At 37.7% G+C, this 12,363-nt stretch overlaps 1 protein-coding gene across 1 annotated transcript; it reads left to right on the forward strand.

The window, feature by feature from the left end:
- The first annotated feature begins 6,578 nt into the window (after positions 1-6,578).
- Positions 6,579-11,871, forward strand: LOC104453062 (serine carboxypeptidase-like 13). The gene is made up of 14 exons (XM_010067563.3): positions 6,579-7,227; positions 7,363-7,508; positions 8,000-8,076; positions 8,198-8,320; positions 8,418-8,520; positions 8,762-8,799; positions 8,888-8,989; positions 9,310-9,396; positions 9,535-9,693; positions 10,665-10,736; positions 10,855-10,973; positions 11,060-11,173; positions 11,469-11,523; positions 11,673-11,871. The coding sequence occupies exons 1-14, from the start codon at positions 7,094-7,096 to the stop codon at positions 11,754-11,756; spliced, it is 1,413 nt and encodes a 470-aa protein (XP_010065865.2). The 5' UTR covers positions 6,579-7,093; the 3' UTR covers positions 11,757-11,871.
- The last annotated feature ends 492 nt before the right edge of the window (positions 11,872-12,363 follow it).

Here is a 12,363-nt window from a genome sequence, read left to right on the forward strand (position 1 = left end):
ATCTATGTGAAATACTAATGGATCTATGCATCTTGTGTGCAAGTACAAATTTTAATAAAGTGATAATTGCATTGACCAGTTTTGGGATTGTTTGGTAACATTCCCATTTCGAAAAAATACATATATATATTTTCAGAATTAGTCTTTTTTTTTTGTACTCCCTAAAACAATTTCTGAGTAAAATAACAAAAAAAAAAAAAAGGAGAAACGTTGACACGTGCGCTCTTAATGTTCTGATTTCCTCTGGAGTATAATAATGTTAATGACAATCGCTGCATTCACACAAGTCTTCAGCTCATGTTGGTGCTAGCGCTATTGGTGTTTGTTTGATTTCTGTCGTTTGACTTCAATTTTTTTTCCCTAAATGTCAAAAGGTGGTCTTTGTCTCCACTATCTTTAAATATTCGCACATTGGATTGATCCCATCGAAAAACTTATCCAAAACCCTCACTATGAGGTACTAGTACTCCTCCAAGAGGGGAGGGAGTCTTTAGTCAAATCAAGAAACAAAGATGAAACACTTATTTCTTCGAATCTTTTTCTATTTCTACTCTTGCACTAGTCTTTAGTGCTCCTAGCCTGTTTCTCATCTTGTTCCTCATCCTTGCATTAGAACATCTTGTACCAGCTATCGTACTCTCTCATAACTCGTCATGTCCTACATTAACCAATCACTCACTCAAGTAAAAAGATAGGACCTAGACCCCGGAAAGTGATCTTTTGTTGGATTAGATTATCCACTCGAATAACATAAAAAGAGTGATTCATCCCTCTCTTACTCTCGCTCTTGCTCTCACTCACATAAACCGCAACACGCCCCAACGGCTTCAAACGGCGATCATAGTAAGGTGACTAGCTTGGCTATATCTACAACTGCTGGCCTCATGATCGAGCTTTTGTTTCTAGCTATATATTTGATGTTACTATAAAAAATTGTGAATGTTGAGCCTTTATATCATACCGCATCCAATTCTGTGCAATTTCTTATTCCATTGACCAAATGAAGCTTGAAAGACATAATACAAAAATCATATAATGCATTGAATTTCTAATAGATAAATGTGATTTTGGGTAGGATTTTTCCTGAGTTTATGGTATTTTCTTGTAAATATGTCATTCTTTTCCTTTGCCATTTAAGTAGGCGTTTGGTAACATTTCGTTAAAAAATAATGGGGAATAATTTTTTAATAGAAGAACGCGTTTAGTAAACTTGTATAATTTTTATTCCTGAAATAGAAAAGAACAGAAACACATTTAGTAAACTTGTATAATTTCTTTTAATTTTTTTAATATTTTTTAATTTATTTTTCCTTTTTTCTTTTTTCTTTGTTTTGGCTGGTCGCCAACCTCGGCCATTGTCGACGACTGGCCGACGAGGGCCGACAGCCTCGCCTAGCCATGGCGAGGCTCGCTGGCCTCCATCAAGGTCGCCGGCCCTCGACGGCCGGTCCCCGTCATGGCCGAGGTGGCGGCTGACCAAAGAAAAAAAAAGAAAAGAAAAAATGAGAAACAATTTTCTCGGTTACTTTAAAAAAAAAAAAAAAAAACAATTTTTCTCGGGAGCAAGAAATGAGTTTTTTTGTTATTGTTTCTATTTTCAGGAACAAAAATATAAACAAAAGCGATTCTATCTTTTTTTTTGTTCCTTAAAATAAAAGAACTGAAATTGTGTTCTGGGAAAAAAAAACAAAAGAAGAGGACAAAAAGGAGCCATGGGTCAATGAAATTGAGGTGGGACCGAGTGTTGCCGAAGAAGAAAGGAGGGGATAAGACCGCAGGAGGGTGTGTCGGCTGAAGGAATAAGGAACGTGCGAAGCATTGAGAAAAAGACGAGGGAGAGATGTGATCGTAAATGGATAGGAAGGAATGGGGCCCCATTGGTCAACATTTAAACAAATGAAAGACCAAAGCAAAGGGAAATGAAAGCAACGTGAGGACTGCAGGGGTGTGCGTGCGTGGGTCCAAGAATAAGAAAGAGAAAATAAAACAAAACCAATTTATAATTTTGCTCAACTTCAACATTTTATCAATTGGTCATCCCGGGGTCCAATTCTTTACCAATTACAAAATTTGAAGTGTTTATAAATCAACTTCAACATTTTATCAATTGGTCAGTCGGTTTTTTTCAATTACACAATTTGAATTTCCAATGAAGACCGAGATGAGTCAAATCCAAACTCTCTTTCATTTTCTTTTGGAATCCGATTTTCTGAAAAAACTTCTCCGATTGAGATCCGATTTGTTACAAAAAAAGCCCGAAAATTTCCTTTCACCTATTCACTCACACTAGTTGCCAAAAATCCCTTCAAATAGGTCGGTCCAAATTTTTGTTAGTTTTCCGAATCGTCCATTCGATTTTCTATAAAACTCCCGAACTCGCCGGAAATTCTTCGAAAGGTGAGTCAGTGTTTCTAGAATGATTCATGACATGACAGGACTTCCAATTTCTGAAATCAAATTCAAATTTGTGGTTATTTTCAATCAAACTCGCTTTTAGTGTGACTTTACTTACTGGGTAGTTTTTAGGAATTTTTGGTGCAATTGATCCGTGGTCGATTTTCTTCGAATCACGATGAACCCATCTAACACATTGGCGACTGTTGGTGGTCGTGAAAATCTCGAGATTTCAAATACGACAAGGTACCAAAATGGTAGAAAATCGTTTTAGTACCGATCGACAAGAATTTTGCAATCAGGTGGAATGACCCACACTTTGATTGTCATCTTAGTCGAATCGACCTATCCCCGGTCTTTCGATCAAATTTTAATTGTGTCGTAATGATCCTTGCAGACTTGCACGGTTGAGTAGTCGACTCATGGTCAAATTCTCAAGTCTATTGTATTTAAAATCCTTTAATGGCTTCACTAAATACGTTAATTATCTCATGAGTGGCCACCTCAGAGAAAAACACTATAATCACGTTGATGAAAGGCTCGATTTATCCAATCGAAATAAGAACTTGAAAATCAGGATGTCACACTATACAAATTACATTTTGTGAGACTAGGTCAGCTCTGCTCAAGTGTTATCTGCTCAAGTCTTCTTACAAGACTAGTTGACATCGAGCGCCCATTGACAGTGAGCTGGTTTTGATCCGTGTTCGATAGAATCAACATACTGCGATAAATTTGTCCAAAGAGCACGGTTTTAGTGATGTTCGGCCCTAATGAAACGATCAGCATGTTGTTAGATGAGTTGCCTTGCGATTTATATGGAATATCGCTGTATCTACCCGTCTCCTATGCAAGTACAAATTAAAACAAGTGATAACGGCAAAGGCTTTGAATGTACACAAGCACGTGACCTGCGGGAGCACACGTGCGCTCACTTGCATGCTTAGCACCATCCAAAATCTTAAATGTTGAATTTACTTTATTGAGGAGTTCAAAATGTGGCTTATTTTATGGATTGAATCCATCAAAAAGCTCATCCAAAAACCTAACCGTGAGGAACCACTCAAGAGGAGCCTTTTATCAAATCTGAGAAACAAGTACTCCTTTTTGGTTAGACCTCTTTTAGTGCGATCGTGGTGTTGGCCCCTCTTAGTAAATCCTGCACCTGCTCACTGCACTCTCATAACTCACATAGGTCCCAAAAGAACCAAATCCTTCGCTCGAGGAAGATGGAATTGTGACCTCGGCAACGAGTGCCGCATCATTGGGAAATCGTTTGGAGCACGGGATATGAATCCGACCAAGCGTTTTACTGCGTCGATGAGCAAACTGTGTCGGGTTGTTAATCGCGGACATGCACAATGAGCATTAGAATAGAAGCAGCAAGGAGATCTTCCCAAATTCTCAAAAAACATGAAATTTGTTGGTGTTCCGTGGTCTGGCTATTTTTTTTTCCATCACTCTGGACTCTCTCGCAGACAGCAATCTAGGCTTTCCTAGCATTCCCTAGTGAACTTACTTTCTATCTTGAAACAGGGTTGGCGATGTATTAATTCTCTCTCTCTCTCCCTCTGTCTCTCTGTCTCTCTATCATAAATTTCCTAGAAGATGTTAAAATGTCCTATGTCACGTCCCGAATTCCACGAAGGTAGGGGTAATGACATAATCGTCATTTCACCAAAAGATAGGATCTCAAACTATACCTAAAAGTCAAGCTCCCAAAAGTGCTCTTGTATTATCGGTCGCTAATTGAGGAACCCAAAAAAATAAGGAAGGAAATGAGTGAACAATCACATTTTAGTAAGTAGTGCATATTTCTTCTAAACAAATTGAATATCAATTATGCACTTTACAAAACAATGTTCAAAGCTCACTTATCTTAATCCTAGTATAATACACATACAATATAAGAATAATTATATTGCTTTAACATCTACATATCAGAAAACATTTGTCTAATCAATAATATTATAACAAACAACAATGATCTAATCCTTTAATGAATCTTATCAATTCACATGTCAATGGTTTAAACCATTGATTAATCTCAACAAATCACACATCAATGATCCATTCCATCAACTAATCTCAAATTGCATGTAAATGGTCCATTTTGTTGACTGAATTTGTGCTCAAATATTAGCCATGATTATGCATAACACCTCGTGACAAGGCAACAAACTCATTTCTTGGCAATGTCACCACCTATATTGTCACCGCTTGGCCTATTAGGATATATTAAACTAACATGCACATACCCATAAGCCCCACAATGAGCTCATACATATTAAGCACCAACACAAACTAGTAACAGGATCCTTTACAATTTGCAAGCTAATTCGGAATCAAATTACAAATGGTTTCACAAACCAAGCATATTATCTTTCTCATAGAATACATTTACAAGGCATTTCTTAGACTATTTCAAAATCCATTTCATTAACTAGGTTCACAATGTATATATATAACATTTCGCAACATGTTTCATAATCATTCTCAACTGCCTAGTAAATGGCTGATCTAGATTTTTATGCAACAAACATGCTTTTTCATAACTCGTAATATATTGAATCTCTATAACTTTCAAGACATAAGTTCACAAATTCATAAAATAGATATCATCATTTAACCCACAACAAACTATTCGCATCGATGATCATGTAATCTTAACAATTAGACAAAAATAAACATTGAAACCAGTAAGAATACCTCAACTACAAATTGGTTAAACTATGACTCCTATGCACTAACAAACAACATACTATTCACGTTGAGGTTCTCATAATCCTAAAAATTAAACAAGAATCAAGTTTAAAACCTAGTAAAACTCTACCTTAACTACGAATTGGCTAAATTATTCTTAAATGCTAACAAAATGACTTCTATGCGCTAACAAATCACTCACTTGAACTGATTATTCACGCTTAAACGTAATGCGAAACAAAACCCTAAAATTCCGCTCCTACAAAACTGTTGCTCCAAATTGACTCCTATCAAAACCCACAACTCTATGACACTATAGTCCACTATTTCCATAAAATCTCATAACTTGACAACTTAAAAATTGGACTTCATAGTTTGATTCCCTAAACTTTGAATTTGTGCCTAACCTCGAAAGTTACTTTGATTGAATGAATACAAGACATGAATCCTTACTGGGCAATGCAATTTGGGGTTGAATCGATGTGTTATGGTGTCTCCATTGCATACGTGGAATCCCTTTTCTTTCTATTCTTCTTCCCTTATTTTCTTTCTCTCCCTTTTTTTGCATTGCTTTCAGTCCTCTCTCTAAAATCAATTTCCTAACACACAATGTTCTAGTTTCCCAACTAATCAGGTCAAATTGGAATCAATCTTGTAAGAGATTGGTAGGGTTTAAACATTCACTGACGAAGATGAAAAGCGGGGAAAGAGAGAGGTCAAAATCTCAATCATTGATCGACGGATCGAAATGCACGCCATACGATTCAGCAACATTAAGTTTAAGGCCAACCGATAGCAGGGATCGAATTGCTTGGGGAGCACCTAGTTACTGTTAGGAGATTTTCCTGTCTAATCTTTGGAAGGACATGGTTGTCATGTTTCTAGCTCGGGAAGTTCGGTACCGTCTTCAATCGAGGGAATTGGGTTAACTTGTGGTTGAGGACAGTGCCGTAAGGCATGTTAACCCAACTGTGGGCATTTAACCCACCCTCACTCACTCTGTCTACCTGGTAGTAGCCAAAATCGAAGTCCTGATGTGGTGTTTACCTTCACTACCGTAAGGCGTGTTAACCCAACTGTGGGCACTTAACCCACCCTTACTCACTCTGTTTACCCGGTAGTAGCCAAAATTGAAGTCTTGATGTGATGTTTACCTTCACCACCGTAAGGCGTGTTAACCCAATTGTGGGCATTTAACCCACCCTTACTCACTCTGTCTATCCAATAGAAGCCAAAATCGAAATCCTGATGTGGTGTTTACCTTCACCACCGTGAGGCCTCCTAATTGCCTGTCTACATTTGTCTTCCCGACAGAGAGGGAATAGGAGGACAGCGTGGGGTTTCTCATCCTAGGGTGGTTCTCCCTGCCTATTTTCTCCGTGAGCCCTTTGAGGATCTGCTCAGGTCCAATATACCTAACCTCTTGCGGTGCTCTTTATGCCACTCTTATCTCTCCTTTTTTTTTTTTTTTTTTTTTTTTTTCCGAATCTAATGTCAGAGCTTCAATCCTAACCCTTATTCAATGCTGTTCGGCGGACCTCCCCTTCAACGGTAAGAAAGGTCGCTGGACCCCCGCCAAGTTTTGCCAGCTGGACATAGGGTCGATCCTCCAATTGTTGCACAAAATCTCAGGTCGCGATCAAACGACGCCGACTGCTGGTCCTAAACGAACAAATCTTGTCTCAACACATGCCCAAGAGTTCGTTAAGCTGTGGAACCTCTTTTTGGATTAATCTGCTAGAAGTAGCTACTGCGCGAGTTCTAGATTTCACCTAGGCCTCATCTACCCGCATTATTCGAACCCTAAGCCTTGGCGGTATTTTGGCCTGTTAGGTAACTATCACCATCGATTTGGCAGACCCCGGAGCCTTCACTAGAATCGTGGGCATGCACGGTGAGGATATAGCCTTTCCAAGTGTCGCAAAAGGAGCGTGTAGAAAGCACAGCTCCATAATCACCTTAGGAAAACCTCCCCTCTCCATTCTCCTGAAAAAGCATGAAGTTGCGGGCGCTTTGCGGTCCTCCTCTGTGTCTTCTCCTCTGCCTTCTCTTCCAGTCTGGACTGTCCCAAACGGTGGTCAAGTCTCTTCCCGGATTGCCTGGAGACCTCCCTTTTCATCTCGAAACCGGGTCAGTGACATTCCCTTTCACTTTTTTGTGCTGTTGTCCTTATCTCTCTCTTCTCTCTCTATCTCTCTCGGTACTTGTTTGAATCTTTGCATGTTATGACTGATTCTCTCCCCCAATTTTTTATAATTGTTTTAGATACATTGGAGTTGGGGAGTTGGATGATGTTCAACTTTTTTATTACTTTGTCGAGTCGGAGAGGAGCCCAAGAGACGACCATCTGGTGCTATGGCTCACCGGCGGCCCCGGTTGCTCTGCTCTCTCCGGACTGATTTACGAGATCGGTGAGTCCTCCTCTGAACCTTTGCCTTTGCCAAAACACGGGTCAAGAGAAACCGAGCCGAGCTTGTCGGATGTGGTGGTCACCTGCCGAGAGTGAAATCTAACATTCCCAATTTTCATGGTCACCATCTCACTGTCTTAATCAACTAATACCCTTTTCTTTGCAAATCGAACTCCATACTCATGAGAGGTTGATTTTGAGGCTTCATGCCGAACAAGATTGTAGCTGACAACCAAGTGTTAGAAATCAATTACTACTTTCCTAGGTGAATAGTTACTATATTACGTCTCTTATGTCAATGACACAAAGGGGATATTAAATAAATGTTCATTAAGAGACAATGACATTTCTTCTTGGTTCAAAAAGTAAGTTCATGTGGCACTTGAATTTTGCATGCCGTCGCATGCAAAAGCTGATTTCAGCATGATAAATGGACATGTCATTTTGAAATTTTATGTATTCTAATGCGGATGTTCATTACATGTAATGTAGGTCCATTTACGTTCAATTACGAGAATTCTTCTAGATTCAGACCAACACTCAAATTTAATGATTATTCATGGACAAAGGTAACCAGAAATGATTTATGCTACATGAACCTCTTAATTTGATTGGACAACTGTTGAGTATACCATATTTCTGGTCTTATATGTTAGCAAGTCATTCACAATTAGCTTGCTCACTATACAGGTGGCGAATATTATATTCTTAGATCAGCCTGTTGGAACTGGATTTTCTTATGCTAATAATTGGGAAAGCTATAATATAAACGATAACATTTCGGTCGCAGAATCTTACGAATTTCTAAGGAAGGTAAAGTCAAAAAGAGAATTTTTATATAAAGGAGAGTCTCTACATAATTAATACTATTAATCTCTTTTTAATCTTTTGGCCTTGTTGCTTGATTTAGTGGCTTAAGCTCCATCCCCAGTTTTTGAGCAACCCACTCTACATTGCTGGGGACTCTTACTCGGGTGTCACTGTTCCAAGGGTCGCTTTAGAAGTTGATAAAGGTATCATTATTTATTCATTTTTTTATATTCTGCTTCCTTGTGATTAAGCATTTTATATTTGTAATTCTACACGTCAATAATTTTATATTCAAAAAATTTTCGAATAAAAAAGCCCAAGTGCGTACTCCCCAAATTCAAATTAACCAAAAAATAAGAAAAATATAAGTCAATTTAGATGCGTCCTAAAAGGCAATTTTGTTTGTTTCTTTCGGGGATCATGGTTCATTATGATTTATACCAGGAAATGAAGCTGGTTTGGAGCCTAAGATGAATCTTGAGGTAACTATTGCTATCATCACATTAGTACACTCATTATTTTGCATTTCCTTTTTGAAAGAATGAAACTTACTAGTTCAATTTGATTCAGGGCTATGTACTTGGAAACCCCCTAACAAATTATGATAGTGACCTCAATTCAAGAGTCCCATTTGCTCATCTGAAGAGTCTTATACCAAATGAGCTATATGAGGTAAAGACTTCCGCTTTTTCTATGGCATGTCATGCCACAAAATTTTCACGTTTTTCGTTATTGCTTGGTGCATGAAAAGATTGATTGAGACGCATACTAAATGTATTAGATGTAGAATGTGTATCATTATTTTTAGAATGAAATACAAATTCAGGAAATTTTCTTAATTATCAATACTAATATCATAAAAAGCGAGAAAACAAAAGGCAAAAATATGTGTTATGAGATTTTTGCCCCCACCGAATATTTCTCCATGAGTCACTTATTTTTATTTAATATTTGATTCGAAAATTAATGTCCATCTTTTGTGTGTATTTCAGTCAGCTAAAACTGATTGTAACGGTGAGTACATAAACGTCAACGAAAGCAATGCTGATTGCGTTGACGATCTTAAAGCTGTGAATCTGGTTAGTTGGCAATCATTTTTTTTACCCTCCTCTTTATTTCTTTATTATTTCTTTCTGTCTTTTTTCCCTTTTTGACCAATATGTTTTTGTATTATTGGAAATTCCATGCATTGAACCTTGACTTTTTGCTAACTACAGTGCGTGGAGAATATAAATACGGCAAACATACTGGAACCGACCTGCGTGCCTCAGTCTCCCAAATCGACGGTCAGTGATAGGTGGGACCCAATCTTAATAAATCGAGACCCTTCACCTCTCCTTTTGTCGACGGAGAGAGCTTCCCGGGTTTGGTGCCGGGTAAGAATCAGTTTTTGTTTATTTTTAACCACCGTTTTGCCACATTTTCAGAAAAAAGAAAAAGAAAGAATCAATTTGTTAATTGAATTTTGCCTTTTACCTTTTAATTAATTTAATTTTAGCCGCGTAGGCACTTTGACTTCTCCATACTCGAAATACCAAGAACTTCCTTGATATATAAGTATGACATGTAAATTCGAGTATAAAGTTCTCATAAATTATTGGAATTTAAATAATATTTTTTTATTCTGACAAGAAAACTAGATGTCGTTTTTCGTTTGGTTGAAGCGGATGTGACTTAATTAATTAGATTATTGGTGGATCATCATCTTCGTTGGTCAATTACAGTTTTTCAGATTATTTTGATTCTCTACTTCTCATCCATTCCCTAGTCAAGAATATCAAATACATGTTAACATAACATTTACGTTCGAGAGAAAAAAAGGGGAAAAAAGAATAATATTCATGTTTTTGATTAGTAGTCACAACATGGTAATTATGTACAAATACAACTTCGTATTGCTGTAATTAGTATTCATTTACATTGAAATTTGATGATTAATATATCAAATTAAAGGGTCAAGGTTAAAAATTAGAAATGACAAGTCTCGAAATTTAATGACTTACCTTTTTGCCTGACCATAAAAAAATTAAGTTCTTATGTGAATAGTTGCCAATGCTGTGTAAAATATTTTTAATTTCTCCAGGGTTGAAATTTTACGATCAATGAAGTTGGCTTAAGGATGATCCCCTTAAGCTCTCTAATCAAATAGTTGGTGACTCATTTTTTTTTTAATTTTTGAGTGGCTAAATACACCCTCAAGTAGTCTGACCCGAAATTCTTGACCGAAAAAATAATAATTTGACAGGAAATTTGTGTCGAATCAGTCATTTTCAGCTTAAATAGAAAGGATCATGATCAAATTGCAAAGTTCCCAGCTCAATTTTGTAACCTCATTTTTACAATGTAGAATTATAACTATCTCTACATCTATATCTGGGCTAGCGCTAAAGCAGTTCCAGATGCTCTTCATATCCGAGAGGTATGTCTACCACTAATGTTAATTACATAATATCACTTTTATTTATTTATTATCTTTTTTTCTTTTTCTTACATCTATTTTTGGTCTATATTTTGTGATGTGCTTAATGATAAGCTAGGGGACAGTTGAGAAGTGGGTAAGGTGCAATAAGACTTTATCTTACACATCCCATGTCCTAGTTGTCATTGACATACACAAAGAGCTCATAAAAAGGGGATTTCGAGCACTTATTTATAGGTAATTAAGCATCACTTTGCAATGTGATTTATGGCTCATAGTTGACCTACTTACTTCACTTAACGTTACTCTTTCTTAACGTGCAGTGGTGATCACGACATGCTCATCCCGTATGTGGGAACTCAAGCTTGGATCCATACATTGAATCTAACGATTTCTGAAGATTGGCATGCATGGTTTGTCGATGGACAAGTTGCTGGGTTTGGTTTCGATAACAACCTCTTAACTATTGTATAGTTCAATTTCTAGACGAATTTGTTCCGATGGAGAGAATAACCTCTCTCGACATCGCGGTACTTATGTTGATTTATGAAATGAGGCTCCTGCATTTTCGATACTCGGTGAAAGCAAAAGTCTGTCCATCCGAGTTCCCCGGATAATATCGCAAAATGCATGTATAGCAGCTGGATAACTGATCGCTTTTTATTTTTATTAAATCTTCTATTGGGTATCTCGATCGTTTGTGGTTACTTTTCTCTCTTTTCTCTCTTATAGGTATGCTACGCTATATTCTTCCTTTCCATCCCTTTTTACATTTGTAACCGTCAAGGTAAACAGATTCATATAATATACTTTCTTCTTCGCAAGCCCTTTTTTCTTAGCTTTTCACATTTTCATATCATAATTTCAACGAAATTGGCTCCTTAGAATTCGCAAACCGTACGTTGAAAGTGGTGTTATATGAACTCCTTCATGCAGGGAGTGGGACACACGGCTCCAGAATACAAGCCCAAGGAATGTTTTGCACTGATTAGTAGGTGGTTTGATTATTTTTACATTTAACTTGCACTTGTAGCTCCCTTTTAGTTCGACGATTTATATAATAAACATATCGTTGATGTAATAAATTTCTGGTGCTCCGATTCGGGAACAATGCTGAAATGGATATCCTTGTTCATCTCTATGAATTTCGGATTAGATTGAGCTCCTCAGACATCTAAGGGCCTGTTTGTTTATTTTTATTTTTGTTCCTTGGAACAAAAATTTATGTTTTTTTGTTCTGGAGAACAAAAAAAGAACAGAAATGTGTTTGGTAAAATTTTGTTCTCGGGAACAGATTTGGAACAAAAACAAGAAGTAGAAAAAATTGTTTCTTGTTTTAGGAACAATTCCGAGAAACAAATTTTCTCTCTCCTCTTTTTTTCTTCTTCTTTTCTCTTATTCTTCTTCTTCCTTTTGCCGGTCACCGGCCTTGGCCATAGTCAGTGTTGACGATCGGCCAGACGAGGGTTGGTAACCTCACCGAAGCGTCGCTAGCCCCTGGAGAAGCTGAGCCATGGTGAGGCTCGACCTCGCTAGGCCAGGGCGAGGCTGACCTCGCGCCGCTTGGGCGAGGTCGACCTCGCGCCGCCTGGGCGATGTTGAGCCTCGTTGGTGGCCTCAGTGGCTA

The sequence above is a fragment of the Eucalyptus grandis genome, chromosome 7, assembly GCF_016545825.1.
Source record: "Eucalyptus grandis isolate ANBG69807.140 chromosome 7, ASM1654582v1, whole genome shotgun sequence".
NCBI classification, from domain to species: Eukaryota; Viridiplantae; Streptophyta; class Magnoliopsida; order Myrtales; family Myrtaceae; genus Eucalyptus; species Eucalyptus grandis.